At 34.5% G+C, this 19,588-nt stretch overlaps 1 protein-coding gene across 2 annotated transcripts in view; it reads left to right on the top strand.

Moving 5' to 3' along the window:
- LOC116888957 (protein diaphanous homolog 2-like) overlaps window positions 1–12,730 on the top strand; it is a 76,632-nt gene extending 63,902 nt beyond the window's left edge. The window contains exons 4-5 of one of the 2 annotated variants that reach the window (XM_032890184.1): window positions 7,291–7,395; window positions 11,945–12,730. In XM_032890184.1, coding sequence (XP_032746075.1) covers window positions 7,291–7,395; window positions 11,945–12,001 — 162 coding nt within the window. In that variant the 3' untranslated portion in view covers window positions 12,002–12,730. The remainder of the gene's footprint in view (window positions 1–7,290; window positions 7,396–11,944) is intronic. The other variant, XM_032890185.1, reaches the window with a different exon arrangement.
- The last annotated feature ends 6,858 nt before the right edge of the window (window positions 12,731–19,588 follow it).

Genomic DNA, 19,588 nt, shown 5'->3' with positions numbered 1-19,588 from the left:
AGAGATTTCTGCAAGTAACTTCAAAATATCTATTCTGAAACTATGACTATATATGAATATACTAATGTTGTGTATGTTATGAGATGAAGAAATAGTTAAGACTTAGAAAAACTTGAATGAATGCGATTTTCCAATGAATTTATTTTTTCAGACCAAGCCTTTGCTTTCATGATTGCTTTCCTTGGGTGTTAACTTTGTGCCCTTATTTTTTTTTATTGATGTCTTTAAAATGGGCAACAATTAGGCTGCTTATCTGCAAGTTCATATTATTTTTAATGTTTGGCTTGATATCTTATAGCTAAAAAAGAATTGACAAATAAGGGAAATCTTAGGGGCTGAGAGATGGCTTCCAGTGGGTTAAGGCACAGGGTGTTTCTTCCAGAGGTCCTGGTTTCAATTTAGCACCCACATGATGGTATAAACTATCTGTAACACTTGACTTAGGGGAACTGACATCCCTGATGTCTGAAAGTTATATAGGCACACATGTGGTGCACACATTGACACTTGGCAGAGCACCACATGCATAAAATAGAATACAAAACCCATATAAACAAGGTTCACCAGGACAAGTAAATTCTCTTTCTCCTTTGATGATAGCCAGCTGTCCAAGTAATATGATGTGTTACATTTTGATGTTTTTACATTAATGATTTAAAAATACACTTTAATGAGGGAGTCTATAATTAATGCTATTAGAGACACGGACTCTTTATTTTCTTTTCTATATCATTGACATATAGATCCTCATCCTCATGGATGTTTACTTCAGACAATATGTAGCACTCAGAAGAAAGAATTAACAGTAACTCAAGCAGAACACTGATATGGAAGCTGCCTCAGCCAATATGTATTACACATGAAGTCCTTTGAAACGAAGTTACATTCTAACAAAACACCTTTTTTTAATTAAAAAGGAAGCGTCTAAACCATGCTGAATTTTTAGCTGTTTTAAAATTCTTTATCTTGCAATAACCAGACACATGTTTGTAGAGAGAAAAATATAGTCTTTATTCTTAAAACTTGTATTTTCAAGTATTCATAGAAAAGGATTGTTTTAAATTTGCCTGCCCTAACATTAGTCCTTTGTTCTGAAGATAGCTTATATATTTTCATATAATAACATATTTATACACACAAACACACACACACTATATATTTTTTTCTCAGAACCACAAGTAAGGGGAAACATACATTTCATAGGATGATTAGGGAGAAACTATTTTTATATTTGGTTCCTATCCTGTTTCAAAATTGTGTAAATACTTTAATGTTTTTGTTTTTCATATATTTTTGAAATAGTCTTACTCTATAGCCCAGACTAATTGGGAACTCATCATGTACCTGAGGGTGGCCTTGAACTTGTGATCCTCCTTCTGCAGTTTAGAGGTGTGAGATATCGCCTAAGGTGTGAACTTTGGTTTAAAATATTTCCTGCAATGCTGTTTGAGTTTCTCACATGTAAATTTGTTCAGGAATCCTTCCTATTTGAGGGATTTCTAGAAAACATCTTATTAACTACAGTTATTATTATTATTATTATTATTTTTTTTTTTGGTTCTTTTTTTTTCGGAGCTGGGGACCGAACCCATGGCCTTACAATGTCGCAGGCAAAGTGTTCCATCATTGAGCTACATCCCCAACCCCGCAAATCTGTTAAAGCATTATTGTGAGATATATTTCCTGTTAAATTTTTCTATTAGTGACCAAAGAAAAATGCACACACACACACACACACACACACACACACACACACACACACATATCTTTTACTGAAACATTCTACTTAATAATACTATGTTATTTTATAAATAGGTATTGGTGTATCCCACTATATAGTGATCCTCCCATTTAGTCATTTTCCTAATACTTGCTTAACATTTTTGCAATGATTTCTAATGTGTCTTGACAGTGTTAATAAGGAAGGATTTTATATTTTTTTGCATGTATTTTCAGCTGTTTAAAAGTGTTTTCTAGCTGGGGTTTTTTTAAAAAATGGTATAATGAAAACCAAAATATGCTATTAAGTTTATAAAGTATCATTAAGGTACAGGATTGAGATCATGTGACTGTGATTATTGTTGAGATCATTGAAGACACTCTACTGTCTTACTGCTCTGGCTTCTAGGATATATATGACCTGCTAATTCGAGGTAGATCTTTACTACAATTGTCTAATTTTCTATAGTATAATATCCACATAAGGGGGGTCATCATCATGATTTATTTTTAACTATATTTTGCATGATTACTTTAATTATTTTCGTCTTGTGGAGACAGCATAATAGAGTTAGATTTTTGTTATTTTTATGATGTGATAATGAAATAGAATTATGAAGAGATAGAACAGGCACCCATTTTCTTGTTCCCTTGTGCTCACATTGAAATTATCCTTTTATCCTCAATCTGGTGTGTGTATAGGATCCTTTAGAGTTGTGCTTCCATTTTCTAGGGTTTATTTGTTGAAACTAGATAACATAATCCATAAATATACCTAACATTAACTGTAGTGTATTGCAGGAGGACTCGCAAGTTGAATAAATATTCACTCTCAATATCACAGTGCTCCCTTAAGCAACTTCATGCACCATTTAAATATATGGATCCAGGCACTCATCTAGTGTGTGTTCTTGGTTATGTGTTAGTAAAGCTTATCTTCTTTAATCTTTCTTAAAAAATATTTTTATTGGTTATTTTACTTATTTACATTTCAAATGTTATCCTCCTTCCTAGTTTCCTCCCCACAAGCTCCCTACCCCTCCTCCATCCTCCTGCCTCTATGAGGGTGTTCGCCCACCTGCTCCCCAACTCCTGCCTCAGTGACCTAGCTTTCCCCTATCCTAGGTCATCAAGCCTCCACAGGATCAAGGGGCTCCCCTTCCAGTGATGCCAGATAAGGCACTCCTCTGCTACATATACAGCTGGAGACATGGCTATCCCCTGTGTACTCTTTGGTCAGTGGTTTAGTCCCTGGGAGCCAATCACAAATATACATAAAATAAGAAAAAGTAATTTTCTTTAATCTTTTGAATGACTCCGATTTGTCAACTCCAGTGGATCTTTTGTGTAATGTTTGCACTCTAGAAACATCATTTGAAGATTGTGTTCACAATTAACAAATATGAGACAGTGAAACTACTAGTTACATTTTCTTATATTAAAATATATGATCTTCGGTGGAGGCCTCTGATCAGATTGTGAACACAAAATATAATGAAGTTATGTGCTAAACTTATTAATACTCAGTAGTATGCCTTTTTAAGCTTCATTCTAAATTCAGAAATACTATCTTTCTACTTTATCTTTTTTTGACTTTTTTACCTGAAAAAACGTTATATTGAATTTTTATTGATTTTTTTTTTTTTTTTTTTTTCGGAGCTGGGACCCAACCAGGGCCTTGGCTTAAGTAGGGCAAGCACTCTCTAGCTCTAATCCCCAACCTTTGCTTTACTTTTTGAAAGAAGATAAAGTTATAGAATAGAAAATAAAGTTCTGGGTATAGGGTTGTATACCTTTAGAGGTTGAAACAAGAATTATGATTTTTAACCTGGCCTACATATCAAAAATCTATATCAATAAAAAAGAATACAACCAAACTCAAACTTACCTACCAACCAAACAACTTTGAAAATTATTTATTTAAATTATAAATACATATACAATTATATTAAATATGTAAATGAATAAACATAAAATTTCACTAATTTTAAAAACATAAAGCATCAACAATAATTAAATCCATTGTTGGTACTGCTGTATTTTAAAACACTACAGTGCTATTAATTCATTTTTCTTAAAGGTGCGTATCTCCTTAGCTTAGGATTTTGGAGGTAGAGAAAGGCAAGAACACCAGATCAGGATAAGAAAGAATGAATGAAAGGTTCAATGAAATAAAATTTAGCTGGTAGAACTTCTAGTCTTCTCATCTGACTTATTCTTACATAGTTACTCCTTAATAACTTTAGTGGTACAGTGTTTGGGGTTATATGTATAATCTGTATGTCTATAAGGATCTGGATTAAAGCCCCATCACCTAAATGAAATGAACACACTCGTACACACACACACACACACACACACACACACATCAAACAACATTTTATGAAATAAAGGAATGTATCTAGAAAGATAACTATGAGATGTGAACACGGGAAAGAGATGGTGTTTATAATTGTGGCTTAATTGAAAACTATTGTAAGTTTATTTATTTAGACTTTAGCATTCTTCTTTACACTATATTCCTCATATAATGTGAACACATTAAACAAATATGAAATATGCTTAAAACTTGTTTTGTGTTTTTACCAGGGAAAGAACTCCGTTTAGAAGTAGTTTCATATTCAATTATGTTCTTTAGTGTTAATATTGAGTTACGAGTATTGCTCTATTTAGTTTTATTATTGTATTATGAAGCTGGAGTTAATGATTTGGAAGTATCAGCTGCATAATTAGTAGTATGTTTTTATTTCTATAGGAATAAAATGAGTCATTATAGACTCTTCTGTTCATATGAATGCTACTCATTTCCTAACTAATGTAAGCAGCCATTTAAATGAAGTGAAAAAAATGTCAAAAAGGATTCTACTGAAGGAATTTCACGATTTAAAGAAAAGTTCTTAAAATTTAGTTCTTTAATATCGAGAAAGAAGGCTCAGAAAATATTCACTAAGTGTCTACTGTATTCCAGGGACCAGGATCGTTCTTTCTGGGGATTGCCGAGATTAATTCCTGCTTTTGGTTGTCTTAGAGAATTGTTTCTGAATGCCTGAGTTGTGACCCTTTCAGGGGTTACATATCAGATATCCTGCTTATGAGATATTTTCATTATGATATATAACAACAGCAAAATTGCAAAGTAGCAATGAAATAATTTTAGAGTTGGGGGTCGCCCCAATCCCAATGTGAGGTAATGTATTAAACTTTTGTAGTGCTAGAAAGGTTGAGGACCACTTCCTTAGAGTTTTAGAGAGATCGTTGTGTGACAAAATAGTAATATAAGTAATATGGAAGAACAGGATGAAGGTTTCCATTTAACAGTGAGGCATTGTGGGAAATCCTGTAGCAGGCTTAGTCAGTAAGCATTGTTTTAAAGTGTAACGACTGGACAAAAATGGATTTAGTAGGAGGCCGTGCATCACTGAAAGAGATGTGGAAGAGGGAACAGCATCATGTAAAACACAGTGGGGAGTATGAAACAAAATATTACATGCAACAGTAAGTACATCCTAAAATCCAAGGTCAAGTGAATAGATATATGCTATTTTGTGATGAAGATGAAGCCTCAGAATATTTGAGAGTGGGCGAAATAGATTCTGAGTGATGTTACCTGAACATAGATAGAAGCTGGGGTGTATATTTTGGCCTTAGAGAATTCAGACTTCAAAAAATATTTGCTTGGTTCTTAAGGTAATTTTCTTCAATCCAGCTACCATCTACTTTAGTTTGACAGTTGAAATGCTTCAGTATCTCACTTTTTTAACATAAGAATACCTGTTCTGGGTTTTTAAAAGTAGAATAAATATTAAGAGATATTAGTTTGCTCTTCAATCAAGAATGTTGCAGCAACAGCCTCCTGATGGCTTTATAGGAATTGCTTGCAGAGCTTGATTGTGAAATATAGTCCGATTAAGGAGCTGTTGCCACTCCAGAACCAATTGGTCTGTCTAAGTTAAAAGAAAAATGGTGGCTGCTGCCATCGGTTCCTTATCTTATCTACATCATCTCTGTTCCCCCCAATACCAACAAGATGGATGACTTGGACAAGGCATATTTCTTCACATAGTTTTTTTCTGAGTCCATACCTTTTATAAATGCCTTTTATTGGTGAAGACTAAAGCCACAGGTCTATACTGAAATTATCTTTGAGGGTTGTAGACAAATGCAGTTTTTATAAACTAATTTTTATGTGAAACCGATGTGTGGATGCAAGCATTAATGTGTAGAAGGCAGGCCTAAGTGACATTTGTCAGCCAAAAATGACAGTTGACTATGGGAATCTTTTTTTCCCCTCCATTTTTATTAAAATGAGTATTTCTTATTTACATTTCAATTGTTATTCCCTTTCCTGGTTTCCAGGCCAACATCCCCCTAACCCCTCCCTCTCCCCTTTTACATGGGTGTTCCCCTCCCCATCCTCCCCCCATTACAGCCCTCCCCCAAGAATCCCGTTCACTGGGGATTCCGTCTTGGCAGGACCAAGGGCTTCCCCTTCCACTTGTGCTCTTACTAGGTTATTCATTGCTACCTATGAGGTCAGAGTCCAGGGTCAGTCCATGTATAGTCTTTAGGTAGTGGCTTAGTCCCTGGAAGCTCTGGTTGCTTGGCATTGTTATTCATAAGGGGTCTCGAGCTCCTTCAAGCTCTTCCAGTTCTTTCTCTGATTCCTTCAACGGGGGTCCTGTTCTCAGATCAGTGGTTTGCTGCTGGCATTCGCCTATCCATTTACTGTATTCTGGCTGTGTCTCTCAGGAGATCTACATCCAGTTCTGTCACCCTGCATTCTTTGTTTCATCCATCTTATCTGTTTGGTGGCTGTATATGCATGGGCCACAAGTGGGGCAGCTCTGAATGGGTGTTTCTTCTCCTCTGTTCTGAACTTTGCCCCCTATTTCCTCCCAAGGGTATTCTTGTTCGATTTTTATAAAATCTTTTAACTGCTCTTCAGCTGTTAGATTTTTCTCATTCTTCATAATTCTCATTCTCCCTCTCTGTCTATCTATATATATATCTATATCTATTCAGCTATTTTACCTTTTTTCTTAGTAATATATAGCAACTTTCTGAGACTTTCTTTGGTGAATTATATATGTAAATGCATATATTTATGTCTATATATTATATATATACTATTAATTTATCTGTCATTTGTTTTTTTTTTTTTTTTTTTTTTTTTTTTTTTTTTTCATGGATATGATAATTCTTGGAAGCATAGTCTAGAGTAATTTTTACAATGTGTGTGTGTGTGTGTGTGTGTGTGTGTGTGTGTGTGTGTGTGGATTTGCTGTTGAGATAAATGAATGGCTTTGCAAGGACTGTTTAATACATATCTGTTTTAATCTACCAAATTATTCTGTAGCCTAGCTTAAAAATGTTTTTCTTTTTTCTTAGTGTTTAGCTAAATAGAAAAATAAGTCACGAATATGTGTGAAATACAAACATAATAATGGTATCTCTAGTGTGAAATAATGAACTGTCTAAAAAATTTGTTGTTAAATATTAATTGCATCAATCACTTTTGAAGCAATTAAGCAGTAATCCATCCATCCTCACAGTACATGTTCTTTCTAACAGGAGGATATGAACCTTAATGAAGAAAAGAAGGCTCCTTTGCGAGACAAGGATTTTACCACAAAGCGTGAGATGGTTGTCCAGTATATTTCTGCTACTGCCAAATCTGTAAGTAAAGACACTTCCCAGCTGTTTACTTGAAAGTAAGGAAAAAAAACTCAGCTTTTCACATTCTTGCCTCAGTGCAGTCATATTACCAATTTTTGGGTACACACACACACACACACACACATATTTTGCATATCTCTCTTAGTACTTAACTATTCCTTAGACATGAGAGATCCATTATTATTAAAAAGAGACCGATATGGAAGTCTCTTGACAGAATTCAATGAATTTCAGGGCAGAGGTTTCTTGCCCTTACTTAAATTTGGCAGTAGTTTGATGTCATTCTGCTTATTATATACATTGTTATATGAGAATTTCAAGGTTGAAGGGAGAAAATGTAGACAGCTACATATACGTTTAATTTGATGCATGTGATTTTTGGCCTTTTTTCATATTTGGTTTTTCTTTGAATGCAAACTGTTAGTTAGCTGCCTTATATTTGATGTGGTAAAGCTCATCTTAATGTACAGGAAAATATACACCAGGAACTTTAATCAAATCTGTATAAATTTCAAAGCCCGAACACATGATTCATGGAAAGACTTTATTGTCTACAAGAAAAACGTACTGCTTTAATAGATTTAATTGATTCATTTTGTTATCCTTCTAGGGTTGTTTTTGAAAAGTAACCTTCAAGGTTTGATTTTTTTTTTTGTAGAAAAATATACTTTCAATATGGCAAAAGTTATATTTTGTATTTCTTAAAAGAGCTTTCGATGACAGATTTTATAAAATCAATATATATATATATAAATATATATACATATACATGTTTTATACATATGCACAATTTAAATGTAGGTATATGAATTCATTGTTATTTTATGCATGCATTTAAAATAAAGTATTTTCAGTTTAAACCATTGACCACTGAAGAAAATGTCCTATATGGTAAAAGTATATCCTAACATTATTTGACTATCTCATTCATACTTTTTAGTACTGTAATTCCTATAGCAAATACTGAATTTTGCAATTCCATTGATTCTATATTGTACTTTAGGCAAGCTAAGTCTGAATGCTGAACTATTTAAACATAATGCATCACTGCTATGCCAGAGCAGAGTTAACAGCATGTTTTTTAATTTGGTTCCGGTATCCAAAGGCTGAAATATGTTTCAAGTGATAAGTGAAATTTGCCATGAGCATCGCTTTCAATAGAATTAGGTGATGCATAGGGTTTTTACTTTGAAATTCTGATGAATCTCTTCTCATTTTTGCACTCAAGTTATTGTTCCCAGTAAAAAGCTTTAGGAAATGTAAGGCATATATATTCAGTGTTGTTTTTTCCATGCCTAAAAGGCACGAATACTGGCAAATCTATATAACTAGATCTGAGTACAAAGTGGAGATAATATATGACTAATCATGTGGTGCTTTAATGATGGGATTTGTTAGCATCTCTGGCTTATTTGTTGATATTGTTTGGGTAAGCGGGACTGACTATAATGAAGATTATATGATGTTCCCATTCCTTGACCTTCAGATAATGACTTATTATCTATGCACAGCATATTTTAATTTATGTTCATGCTGTGTTTCCTTGAACTGATGAAAGAAATGTACAGTTTTAAATCTTATGCTCATTTTCATATTGAAATGAAAGAAAATTTGGCTGAGGCAGTAGCATAGCATTAACTGCACCTGTCTAAGCTATTAAGGCTTTGGATTTTGTCCTTAGCACTGGAGACAGATTAGGAGATACAGGAAGGTGGGGGAAGGGAAGATGGTGGATAAGAGCCTATTTTAACTTCTTCATTCAAATGATATAAATGGAGTATATAAGACATGAAATTTTCCATTTCAGGTAGCCACAATATTAGTTCTACTGTTTTGATGCCCTTTATCTCATTTAGCATGCTTGTTAGCTCTTCTTCCTTCACAAAAATTCCAAGACTGTAGATTTTTCCTATTATTTTTTATGAGCCAAATATTTTGATGGAAGAGAACTGGCTGACAAGCATGTTTTAAAGCTTTCTCACCTTGGAGAAACAGTCATTAGTACTGTTTTCTGCCATTAAAACTATGAAAATTGTTTATTTAATTTGCTTTTAAAGATAAGAGGGCTGCTGTTCACTGAGTAACAATATTCAATACGAGACAATGCTTTTACCTGTTCATCATCATGACAGCCAATTTTGCACCAATTATCACTGAATGTGTGGTTGTTGGCCTGTGTGGAGCTTAGGTTCCTGCCCTGCTGTCTGACTTTCATTAGGCATTAACTATGCTTTGCCTGCCTTGTACACTTTTACGTTTTCATTACATATTGATATACTCATTAAAAGATGTTTCCTCATTTAATGCAGATATAATGGTACCTATCATGTTCTAAAAAGGCTTTATAAATAATCAGAGTTCTCATCTGAAGGTAAAACCAGTGGTAAAGTGGGAAAATGTTCCATAGCCGTATGTAAGATATAGGAGGACGATAGTTAAATTGGAGTGTAAAATTTGGTTTTTCTCTTTAACTAACCACTTTTGTCCTTTTATATGGAATTTAAACAATGAAACTGTGAGCTCTGAGAAAGAGCCATCGTGTTCCTAGGAAAGGGCATTAAGAGCTGATGATGCCACACACAGCATCTATGTGTCAGCACCTGTTTCTAAAACAAACAAGTCTGATTGTGCATCATTAATTTTGTTACAATTAGTGTTGGTCAAAAGAATATTAATGGAACTGTAAGTTGATATTGTAAAACTATTGTTCGATTCTCCACACGTCCTTAATGTAAAGTGCAATAATAGACAGCTATATGATTATTAAAGGAATAGTAGATTGAGTAACCCTGTGTTGAGTGAACATTTAATAGGTATGTGGAGAGTCTAGCCTGCATTTATTGCTCTGAGAGCCAGATGCTTGTTATTGTAGGAGGAGGAAGTGTAGACATGACCTATAGGAGTTGGCATGCATTGATTATTTAGTTATAAATAACAAAAAACATTGTACAAATGAAAACATGCTGTGTGAGTATAGTTAAAGCTGCCTTCCTAAGTCGTTACTCAGCACACTATGCTAGTGATGGAGAAGATTTCACATATACCTAACAGCATATGCAGGCACTCATGAGGAAAAGTTTCTCACCTCACATTAGTCAGCCATGTGTTCTTCTCCTTATGACAATATGAAGAAAGCAGTTTACTTCTCATTTTAATGAGTACTTTTAGAAATTGAGCTTTTAGAACATGTCTGATTCCAATTTTGACATGGGAGGCATTGTTTCAAAAGCTCAGTAGTATATAATACAAAATGGTTATATCAATAATATCTACAGTTTTTTTAGACTTAACAAATATAGGAAATAGTTAAAAAGTTGTAGTGCATGTGTCAATTTATATGCATTTATTTTGACTGTGTTTTTACCATTATTAGATACTTTCACCTTGTTCTTTTCATCCAGGGGGTGAATGTGATAAAAGATATAACCAGATTATTTTCTCCAAATTATTTTCTCTTGACTAATCAATCTAATGTATTTTTAGTATGTTCTTTAAGTAAATGGAATCCTTTTCAATCCAATTGAATCATTAAAAGATCTTCAATGGGCCACATTTCAGTTGTTTCATGGCCTATGAACCTGTCTTAATTATTGACACAGACTCTCATTCTGTCTTTTTGGTCCCATGTCTGTGATAAAGAAACAAGGGACAAATATAACCCCTGTCTTCCTTGTTGGGAGGAAATAATTTATGTCAATAGCATATCTTTCATTTCAGAGGACCGTTGTGGTAGCAAAGAAGATTTTATTCATCTAAATAATTGTTCCTTGTAAACAGGGTGTCGAGTGAGTGAGTTTTTAAGAACTTGCTTCTATTTTTTGGAGAGTCTGAAATCATTTGGATTGCTGAATAATTTTTCTTTTTGGATTCTTATGAAATCATGTACTTGGAAGCTGACATTATCTTTTGTATCTTGTGATATCTCACTAAGCCAAGATGCTTACTGGGCTTTCAGCTAAATTTGATGTTTGTTTTAAACATAACACATCTTGATAATAACTATTGATGAATGGTATTCAATGGTGAATTACCTATTTTTGGTACACTGCTTGATATTCAAGTGTGGGAATCAGATAACAGTAATTTGACTTATATTTGAATTTTGACATAGATTATGTTTATGTAGAGAGTTTCCTGTTGTTTTTTAAAACAGAATCCTGCTTCAGAAATTCTCTTATTTCTTGAAATTCTGAACTGTTTTCTCTGTATTAGTATGTGCATTTTTATGGATAAAGTATATTGTTTGTTCTCACATTATATAGAAAAGTAATTTCATACTTGTAACTGTAGGGTGATTGTAATGCATGGAAAACCAAATCATATTAGTTGTTTCTTTTTTGTCTTTAGACTGTAGATTTTGAAATGTGACACACATTATTATTTGTATTTTTTTTTTTTTAGTTTCAAGATCTCAAGCATTAAATGTGATAGTAGAGTAGGCTGGTTACTAATTTACTAAACTAAGTTTTTTGAAAGCATCTGATTATTAATATTATTGTTGTTTGTTTTTTCCACACCATAACTATTCTTCGTTGACCACTCTATGCAGATAGTTGGAAGTAAAGTTATGGTAAGTACAAGAGATGTGCTAAATTTACCAACTTAGCACTAAATTTTTGTTTTGGGGATTTGTGACTTTTACTTGCAAGATTTAAGGTTTGGTGTTTTATTTGCTGTATATTCTTACAAAGTTTAAGGTACATATTGAGATCAAGCAATTAAAATTTAGCTATGTTAAGTGGTTTCTTATAGTTTTGGAGCATGTTAAAGAAGTTGTTTTTTCTGTCATCCATGCCTTGGGAATTATGTTAGATAACTTGGGTAGAATTGCGTGTTACATGTCAGTTTCTCAGGATGGGAGCAGGGTCCTAAAGCATCGTCTGTTTTTACACATTTTTATTACGATGTCTTACTTTGATTTTGGTGTAAAGTATGTATTAATGAAAGAAACCCATGCAGTACAGTTAGGTAACCTGAAGACCTGGTTTTGTTGGATGGTATGTAATGCTACTGAATGTTGGGGAGTAATTTTCCCTTGAGCTTCAGATATATGTAGATAAGTTGAAATCATCAGCTTAACTTCTACTTTAAAGTTCTTTTGGTGCTACCACTTAAAGATTTTATACTTAAGGTACTACATTTTTAATACACGCCTGTAGCAAGTCAGACATTGCCTGCATTGTAATTCAAAGCTGTTTGTAATTACTTTTGCTCCTTGTATCATTTATTTGGAGAATAGAATTTGAAACATCTTTAAAGTCACAGAAAAATGAAGTATTTAGCATAGAGAATGTGTTTAATATTTACTTTGCTTTTGAAAATTCCCTTCTTTTTTCCTCCTTTCCTTCCTCTCTGTGGGAGATGTTGCATGTGATTGCCAGAACATGTTACCGTTACTTCCTTACACCCAAGTGGCTTCAAATGGCTCCCATTTTCCCTTTAGAATCTCACCTGAGGTTCCTTAAAATGTGTGTGTGTGTGTGTGTGTGTGTGTGTGTGTGTGTGTCATGGCACATGTGTAGAGGTCAGAGGACATCTTTGACAAGTCACTTTTCTCTTTCTACCATGGAGGTTTTAACTCAGGTTGTCAGGCCTGGAGGCAAGTACCTTTACCCACTAAGCCATCTCTCTGATTTTATGACTCCTTTAAGAAGTCATGGTCAACTGTGTTCCTATCTTTATATGTACATTTGGCAGTGCCTAAAGAAACCTTCCTTGAATCCTTCTAAGTACAAAATTATTCATTTTAATTAGAGCACTCTTTTCTTCTTTGGTAGCCCAGCAAGTACCTAAGTATCAATCTTGAGTAACATTCATGTTACAGGTAAAGCTGTCCCAGGTAAATTCTTCCATCCCATAGCATCGTTATTTTCATTTTAGAATAAATCTTTCACATGCCTTCTTTTGCCAATCAATACAGATTTCGTTTTCAAGAAGCTAGGTCTAAAGGGGATGAAGACAGATGACAACAGAGAGGTACGTAGAACAGAGAGAGGGCCCAAAGAGAATATATTGTCAGTGTTGCAAAGTGAGAGACCAGCAGCTGTGCATGGTTTCTAGAGTGTTTTGAAAGGTGATGTTTTTTGATAAGTGCCATGTATAGATCCAGAGTATATCTTGTTTCATGGCAATTTTCTTACCTTTCATCTGCTTTTTGCACTTGAGCTGTCAACTTCTGCTACAAAGAAGAGTAAACTTAAGGAGTTCCTTCTACAGGAAATGAGGAAGGTTTAATTTAGAGATAGGTGGGATGCATTATGGAATGTTTTGTCCATATTTTATTTTGCAGGTTAAGAGAGAGAGAGATCGGGGGTTGGGGATTTGGCTCAGTGGTAGAGCGCTTGCCTAGGAAGCGCAAGGTCCTGGGTTCGGTCCCCAGCCCCGGAAGAAAAAAAAAAAAAAAGAGAGAGAGAGATGAACAAACAATGTATGAAATCACCCCAGTTAAACAAAAGCTACAAAAGGGCTTATTGTGTCATGGGCACATTAATATTCCAAAGGTGGGAGGAATATTTTTACTGATAAAATAAGCAGGTAGAAATTTCATAGAGGTGCTGTAGACAGTTGAATTCTCAAATAACCAATTTGTGTATTGTGGTTCCTTAGAGATTGTAGCATTAGTTAAGAAAATGAGAGCTGGAAGAGGCCATGCAATTGGAAACATGGAATATATAATGAAGTAGGTCTGCCTGGCCTTTTCCCTTTTGTTTCTGTAATGCTGATTGCAAGTTGAAATAATAGCATTTGAGGCTCTGCTGCTGATTTCTCTCTCTCTCTCTCTCTCTCTCTCTCTCTCTCTCTCTCTCTCTCTCTCTCTCTCTTTCCTTTCTTTCACCATCAGTGCTTCTTTACACTTTCCATATTTACAAATTTTACTTTAAAAAGCAAATCTGAAAGAAAGCTGCCTGTTATTAGGACATATTTACAACTTCATCCCCAGATGATTTGGATTCTGACTGTGAGTTTTCTGCTGGTACTTACTGCACAGTTTTTGTGTAATGCCTTTCTTAATTCTGATTCCCTAAACCGCCTTCTATTTACACTTGATAGCTTACAGCTAGAATTCCTGTAGCTCTTTCTCTGGCAAATGTTCTTCCTTTCTATTAGGTAATTCTTATGATCAAATTCCTAAGAGCTTTGAAAAAATGTCATTTGTAGTTTAGTTTTTACTTCAACAGTAACCTCTATCATAGTTTGGGTCTATCTTTCTGTGTCCACAGGACAGGTTCTATAATTTGTAAAAGTCACATAAGCAAATGGGTTCAGTTTGTGACTGCATAGTACCTGGGTGATCTTGATTTTGAGCAATTTACTGACCAAATATGAAGCTCAGGCTTCCCATTGTGAAATAAAAATACTATGTTCAGGATAGTTTTCAGTGGACTATTTGTATTTGATATATTTAAAATATAAATAAACATTTCAATCATATGCCCAGTTTACTTTCATTAAATATAGTATCTATTAAACATGATTTGAAAAACATAGAGCATAATGACTACAGAGTAAACTGAAATTAAGAGCAGGATTTTTTTTCTTTTTGTTCAGTATATAAAATGTGTCCTGTTTGTAGATTCAAAGGTAGAAATACAATTATCTCTGGGTCAGGAATCCTGAGAAGAATTTTGCTGTATGTTGGAGGAATGTTCGCCTCTGTTTTGGAAGCTGTGTGATGCTTGTTATGGATTATTGCTGGGTTTTGAACAAAACGTAAAACAACAGCAACAGAAACCTCCTACGTGTCAGGTTAACACGGACACATTTATTTTAAAGAAACATTAAAATACTTAAGAATTTTGTATAGATTCTGTCTATGCAGTAAAAATGGTAAAATGTCTCCTATTACCTATTTGAAAGTAGCAAAGGATTTGGGTTCAGGAAGAGGTCAAAATGAATGATGCCTTTTTTTTGGGGGGGGGTTGGGTGGCAGGCTTCTAGTTCTAAATAAGTGTGGTAGAATGTTGGGAACCAAAATAGTTTTTATTGTTTAGTAACACATTGCATAAAAAGTATTTTTAAAACAGTTAAATTGATTGATGTGATTTCACTGCAAGCCAGGAATAGTTTATCCACAAATATAAAAGTGAGCATTCTTATATAGGGAAAAGGAACAGTTGGTATGATTATATATGATACATTAAAAATAGAAATATAATGACTAGACCTTATAAGGTTAAACATAAGGCAATTTAAAATAATAATTAATTTAGGCCCTAGGGCATCAGCAGAAACCTTCGAAATATTTGTTTTACCTATGAAAAGACCAGAATTTAAATGGCTGACTTAGGGTCAAGCATGGTGGTAAAGGTCTTTAATCCCAGATAATAGGAGGCAGAGGCAAGCAAATCTCTTTGAATTCATGGTCAGACAGAACTATTTAGTGAGACCTTATGGCAGCAAAATATCCATAGGTTTTTGCTTTCATACTCTGTAACTGTGTTGTTAGAGACATGGTCTTACGTAGGTAGCCAAGGCTGTCCTCATACCATCTTTTTTTAATGACCTTAAGTACTGCTATTACAAGCATAACTTGTCACACTGAACTGCCTTTTTTTTTAAAAAAAAAAATCTGTTTACTAGGTACCTGTGATATGTCAGGAACTATGCTAGGTGTTATTACCAGAGTCCCTGACCAAATGCATGTCTTTGCATAGTAATGCAGATTCATATTCAGTGATAATGACATAAAATACATGAAAGTTGAAAATGAATTTCTTTTCCTGTTTAGGCTAAAATTGAGGGGAGTGAACCAATCTCCTAATTCTGTCTTCACCTTTCCCACATCAGTATTATAACTGAGAACTGAGAGAGAGAGAGAGAGAGAGAGAGAGAGAGAGAGAGAGAGAGAGAGAGAGAGAGAGAGAGAGAGAAGGGAGGAAACAAAAGCTTCGAAATATTCATATGTAGAGCTTTGCCTTCAGGCTCCATTTAAGGAGCTGACAGGTCATTCTTTTTGGTGAATGGACTGTTTCCAATCTTCCTTGGCAGGGCCTGTGGAAAACCGGAGCTCAGAACCACCATTTAAATACACAGATCTTAATTTCTAGACCTCCTTGTAGTGCTAGAATGATAAACTATTCAGGTAGTCCTTATGGAGCTAACATTTTAGTTGGGGAAACAGACAGTAAGACACATATCAAATATTATGACAGGTCTTGGCAAGTGATATGGAGGAAAACAGTAAAAAAGAGCAAGATGAGAAAGCAGAGTGATCAGCAGTGTGCTGTTTTAAACAGGCAAGCTCTGTAAGCAAGTGAGATTTGGACAGAGAACTCAGGGAAATGGAGAGAGCCATACAGGTGTCGGGGAAAGAGCTTTGCAACCACAGACACTGTCAAGTGCAAAGGCCTTGAGGCAGGAATCTACATGGAGTGTTTGAAGAATAGCATGGAGGACACTGGAGGTAGCCTGCAATGAGCAAAGTACAGAAAGGGCTATTTAATAACCAATGCCAAGAGCTAGTTACAATGATGGAAATACATATTAAGCATAGTTAGCTGTTCTCAGACTTGGAATAGTATGCTGTGGCCATTTTAGGAAAGCTGTATGAAGGACATGTCAGTTGAATAGTCATTGGATAGTTCTGAACATTTTTGAGGCTTAGAATAGCAGAATCAGAGGTTTCTCCCATTGAATGCTCATATAGCATTAGACTTTGGAGAGGTTAGAGACTAGGGAAGAGAGATCAAGCAGGTGGTTTCTGCAGTGGTCTCATATGACTCTGAACTGCGATATGTTGTTAGTAGGAACGAAATGAAGGATATAGATTAAAAAAAAACAAGGAAGACCAGATGTGTACTGTATCAGCCCCAATAAATGAATAAAAAGGGCAAAAGAGATACGTGCTTCAATAATGACAGAAATTTTAAGCATGGCTGGCTAAAATGACTCTAGCATTCACATAAAAGTTAAGAGCCAGACCAAGTTTGGAGTCCGAGATGATGAGTTCAGTTAGACGCGTAAATCAAGGATAAATGACTAAGATCACAAAGGCAGAAGTAAAGTCTGACCATGCGAGGACATTTCTTTAGTTTTAGAGCACTAACAGTTTGATTTTTAGAATGTAGTTCACTGTTGCAGATTACTGCTTTTACTATTTTAAATATCCTCTCTGTACCTTGCTGATGAGAGGAGCTCACATATCATTTGAATATCTTTCACTGGCTCATAAACTGAAGCCCTGCCATCTTCAGTAAGTCAGCAGGCTTTGTGTAGATCTCAATGACTGAGTGGGTTGGCATAGAGAACAGTGATACATATTTCATAGTCTGGAATGTTGTCCTTCAGATAGGCAATCTTAAATGTTTAAACAGTCCCATTTTTAACCTTTGGAAATCTTTGTAAATGATCTCAGTCTATAGGACAAACTGATCAGAGTGAAGGCTCCATATATGTGTTACTTTTATTTTTAATCAGGATGTGGGAACTGCCTTCACTAATTGAGTGATCTACTGAGTTTTTATTTCAAAGTAAAACCCAGTGGATTTCTAGGTGAAGAAAGTAATGGCAGTGAGGCAAAAGTAACCATAGGAGCTCGAGGCCAAGCCTGTATCACATTGTGAAACCCTGTCAAGAGAATGACACATTGTGATTGAGTGATTGCTTTATGGCCAGTTTCAAAGTAAGCTCAAATGTTTTTGCTATGCACCTGACTATAAACAATCTATTACTAGTAGTATCCAGAAAACAACACTGAGCATAGCAGTATGTTTTAATGAGTTGTTATTCTATCATTAAATTGAATTTTTATTAGTTTATTAACAGCATAATATCTCGATGATTACTTCATTCTAATATTATACAGGTATCACACGAATTATTTGAATATATCCTGTAATGAAAGATTAAATCTTAGTTTTCCATTTTTCCCTTTCTATAATTAGGTAGTCCAGAAGGGGGAGACAAAACATTGATTATTGGAGTCTGAAATACATGCTTCTTGATGATAAAACCTAGCTTTCTCTTACCCCAAGTTGATTGTGGTTTTCTAACGAATAGACATTTTAGAATAGTTGGTACTGTAAAAGATTTAGTTTTGATGGTGGTAACAATCTTATTAAAAATCTAAATTCAATCAGAATAAAAATAATCAATGCCATTATTTTTAACTATAAAGTAGAAAAACTCATTTGTTAATAAGATGAAAAGAAGACCCGAGTCTATTGAATGGTGGCATATATTAAGAGGTCTTTTAAAGAACTGCACAAACACTATTAAAATACTCATTTTAGTCTTCCCTAATTTCACATTCATTAGTGCAATAACCAGCTACTTTCTCATTTTCTAATGTCTTAACAGTATGGAAAGCTGGCTTGTGCATTTGGCTTGTTATAGATAAGGATGTAGAGTGTTGGGAACCTGGCTCAGTGGTAAAGCATTTGGCTAGCTGAGTTACAAAAACAAAACAACAAAACCTAACATATAAAGGTGAGGATATCAGCATGGATTTTGAAAGATCTTATTATTTAAATCTATACTCAGTTTTAGAAGAAACTCTAATCTGTTCCTATCACGGAGGAGATGCTGCATTCTAGGCCGTGCAGGACCTCTCTGCACCTGCTGTTCTGTGGGCCTAGAGGACTGAGCAGGAATGAATGATCTTTGCATTTTTGGAGTTGTCATTTTGCAAACTGGCAAAATCCATGCAGGTAAACAGATGACATTGTGGAATGTTAATGGGAGGAAAAAAAGTGAAAAATACTCCCGCATTAGGGACCAAAACTATATACTAGAAGCCATTCCATTTTTAGAATTGGCCTGTAATTTTTGAAGCCAGTTTTTCTATGCTTAAGGAGATAAAACATTGTTCCTTTGAGTTTTATATCATCCATGTTCACCTTTCCTATGCACTCTTGCCTTTTATAATTAATTTCAATTAAACATTAGCTTTGTTTAATTAATAATATTTAATTAAAATGCTTATAAGCTCTCAGAGGGCAAGGACCATGTCTTAGTATACCTTAGACATTTTCAAATACCCTAGGCTGTAACAGCAATAAAATAATTAGTATCCCTCTGTTGAATCACTACATTCTTATAACTCCACTGAAGTTGAACTGCTTATGAACTGAAATTGGAATTCTGCTAGTTATTTTATAATGCCTCTCAAAAACAGCCCTTATTCTTCTGATATATAGTCCAACATCATAAAAATCTTTCTTCTTAGAATAAAATAAGTTTTAAGTATGTTTCT

Source organism: Rattus rattus, chromosome X, assembly GCF_011064425.1.
Source record: "Rattus rattus isolate New Zealand chromosome X, Rrattus_CSIRO_v1, whole genome shotgun sequence".
Taxonomy (NCBI): domain Eukaryota; kingdom Metazoa; phylum Chordata; class Mammalia; order Rodentia; family Muridae; genus Rattus; species Rattus rattus.
Note: the sequence above shows the minus strand (reverse complement) of the source record. Positions and strands in the feature narration are given on the sequence as shown.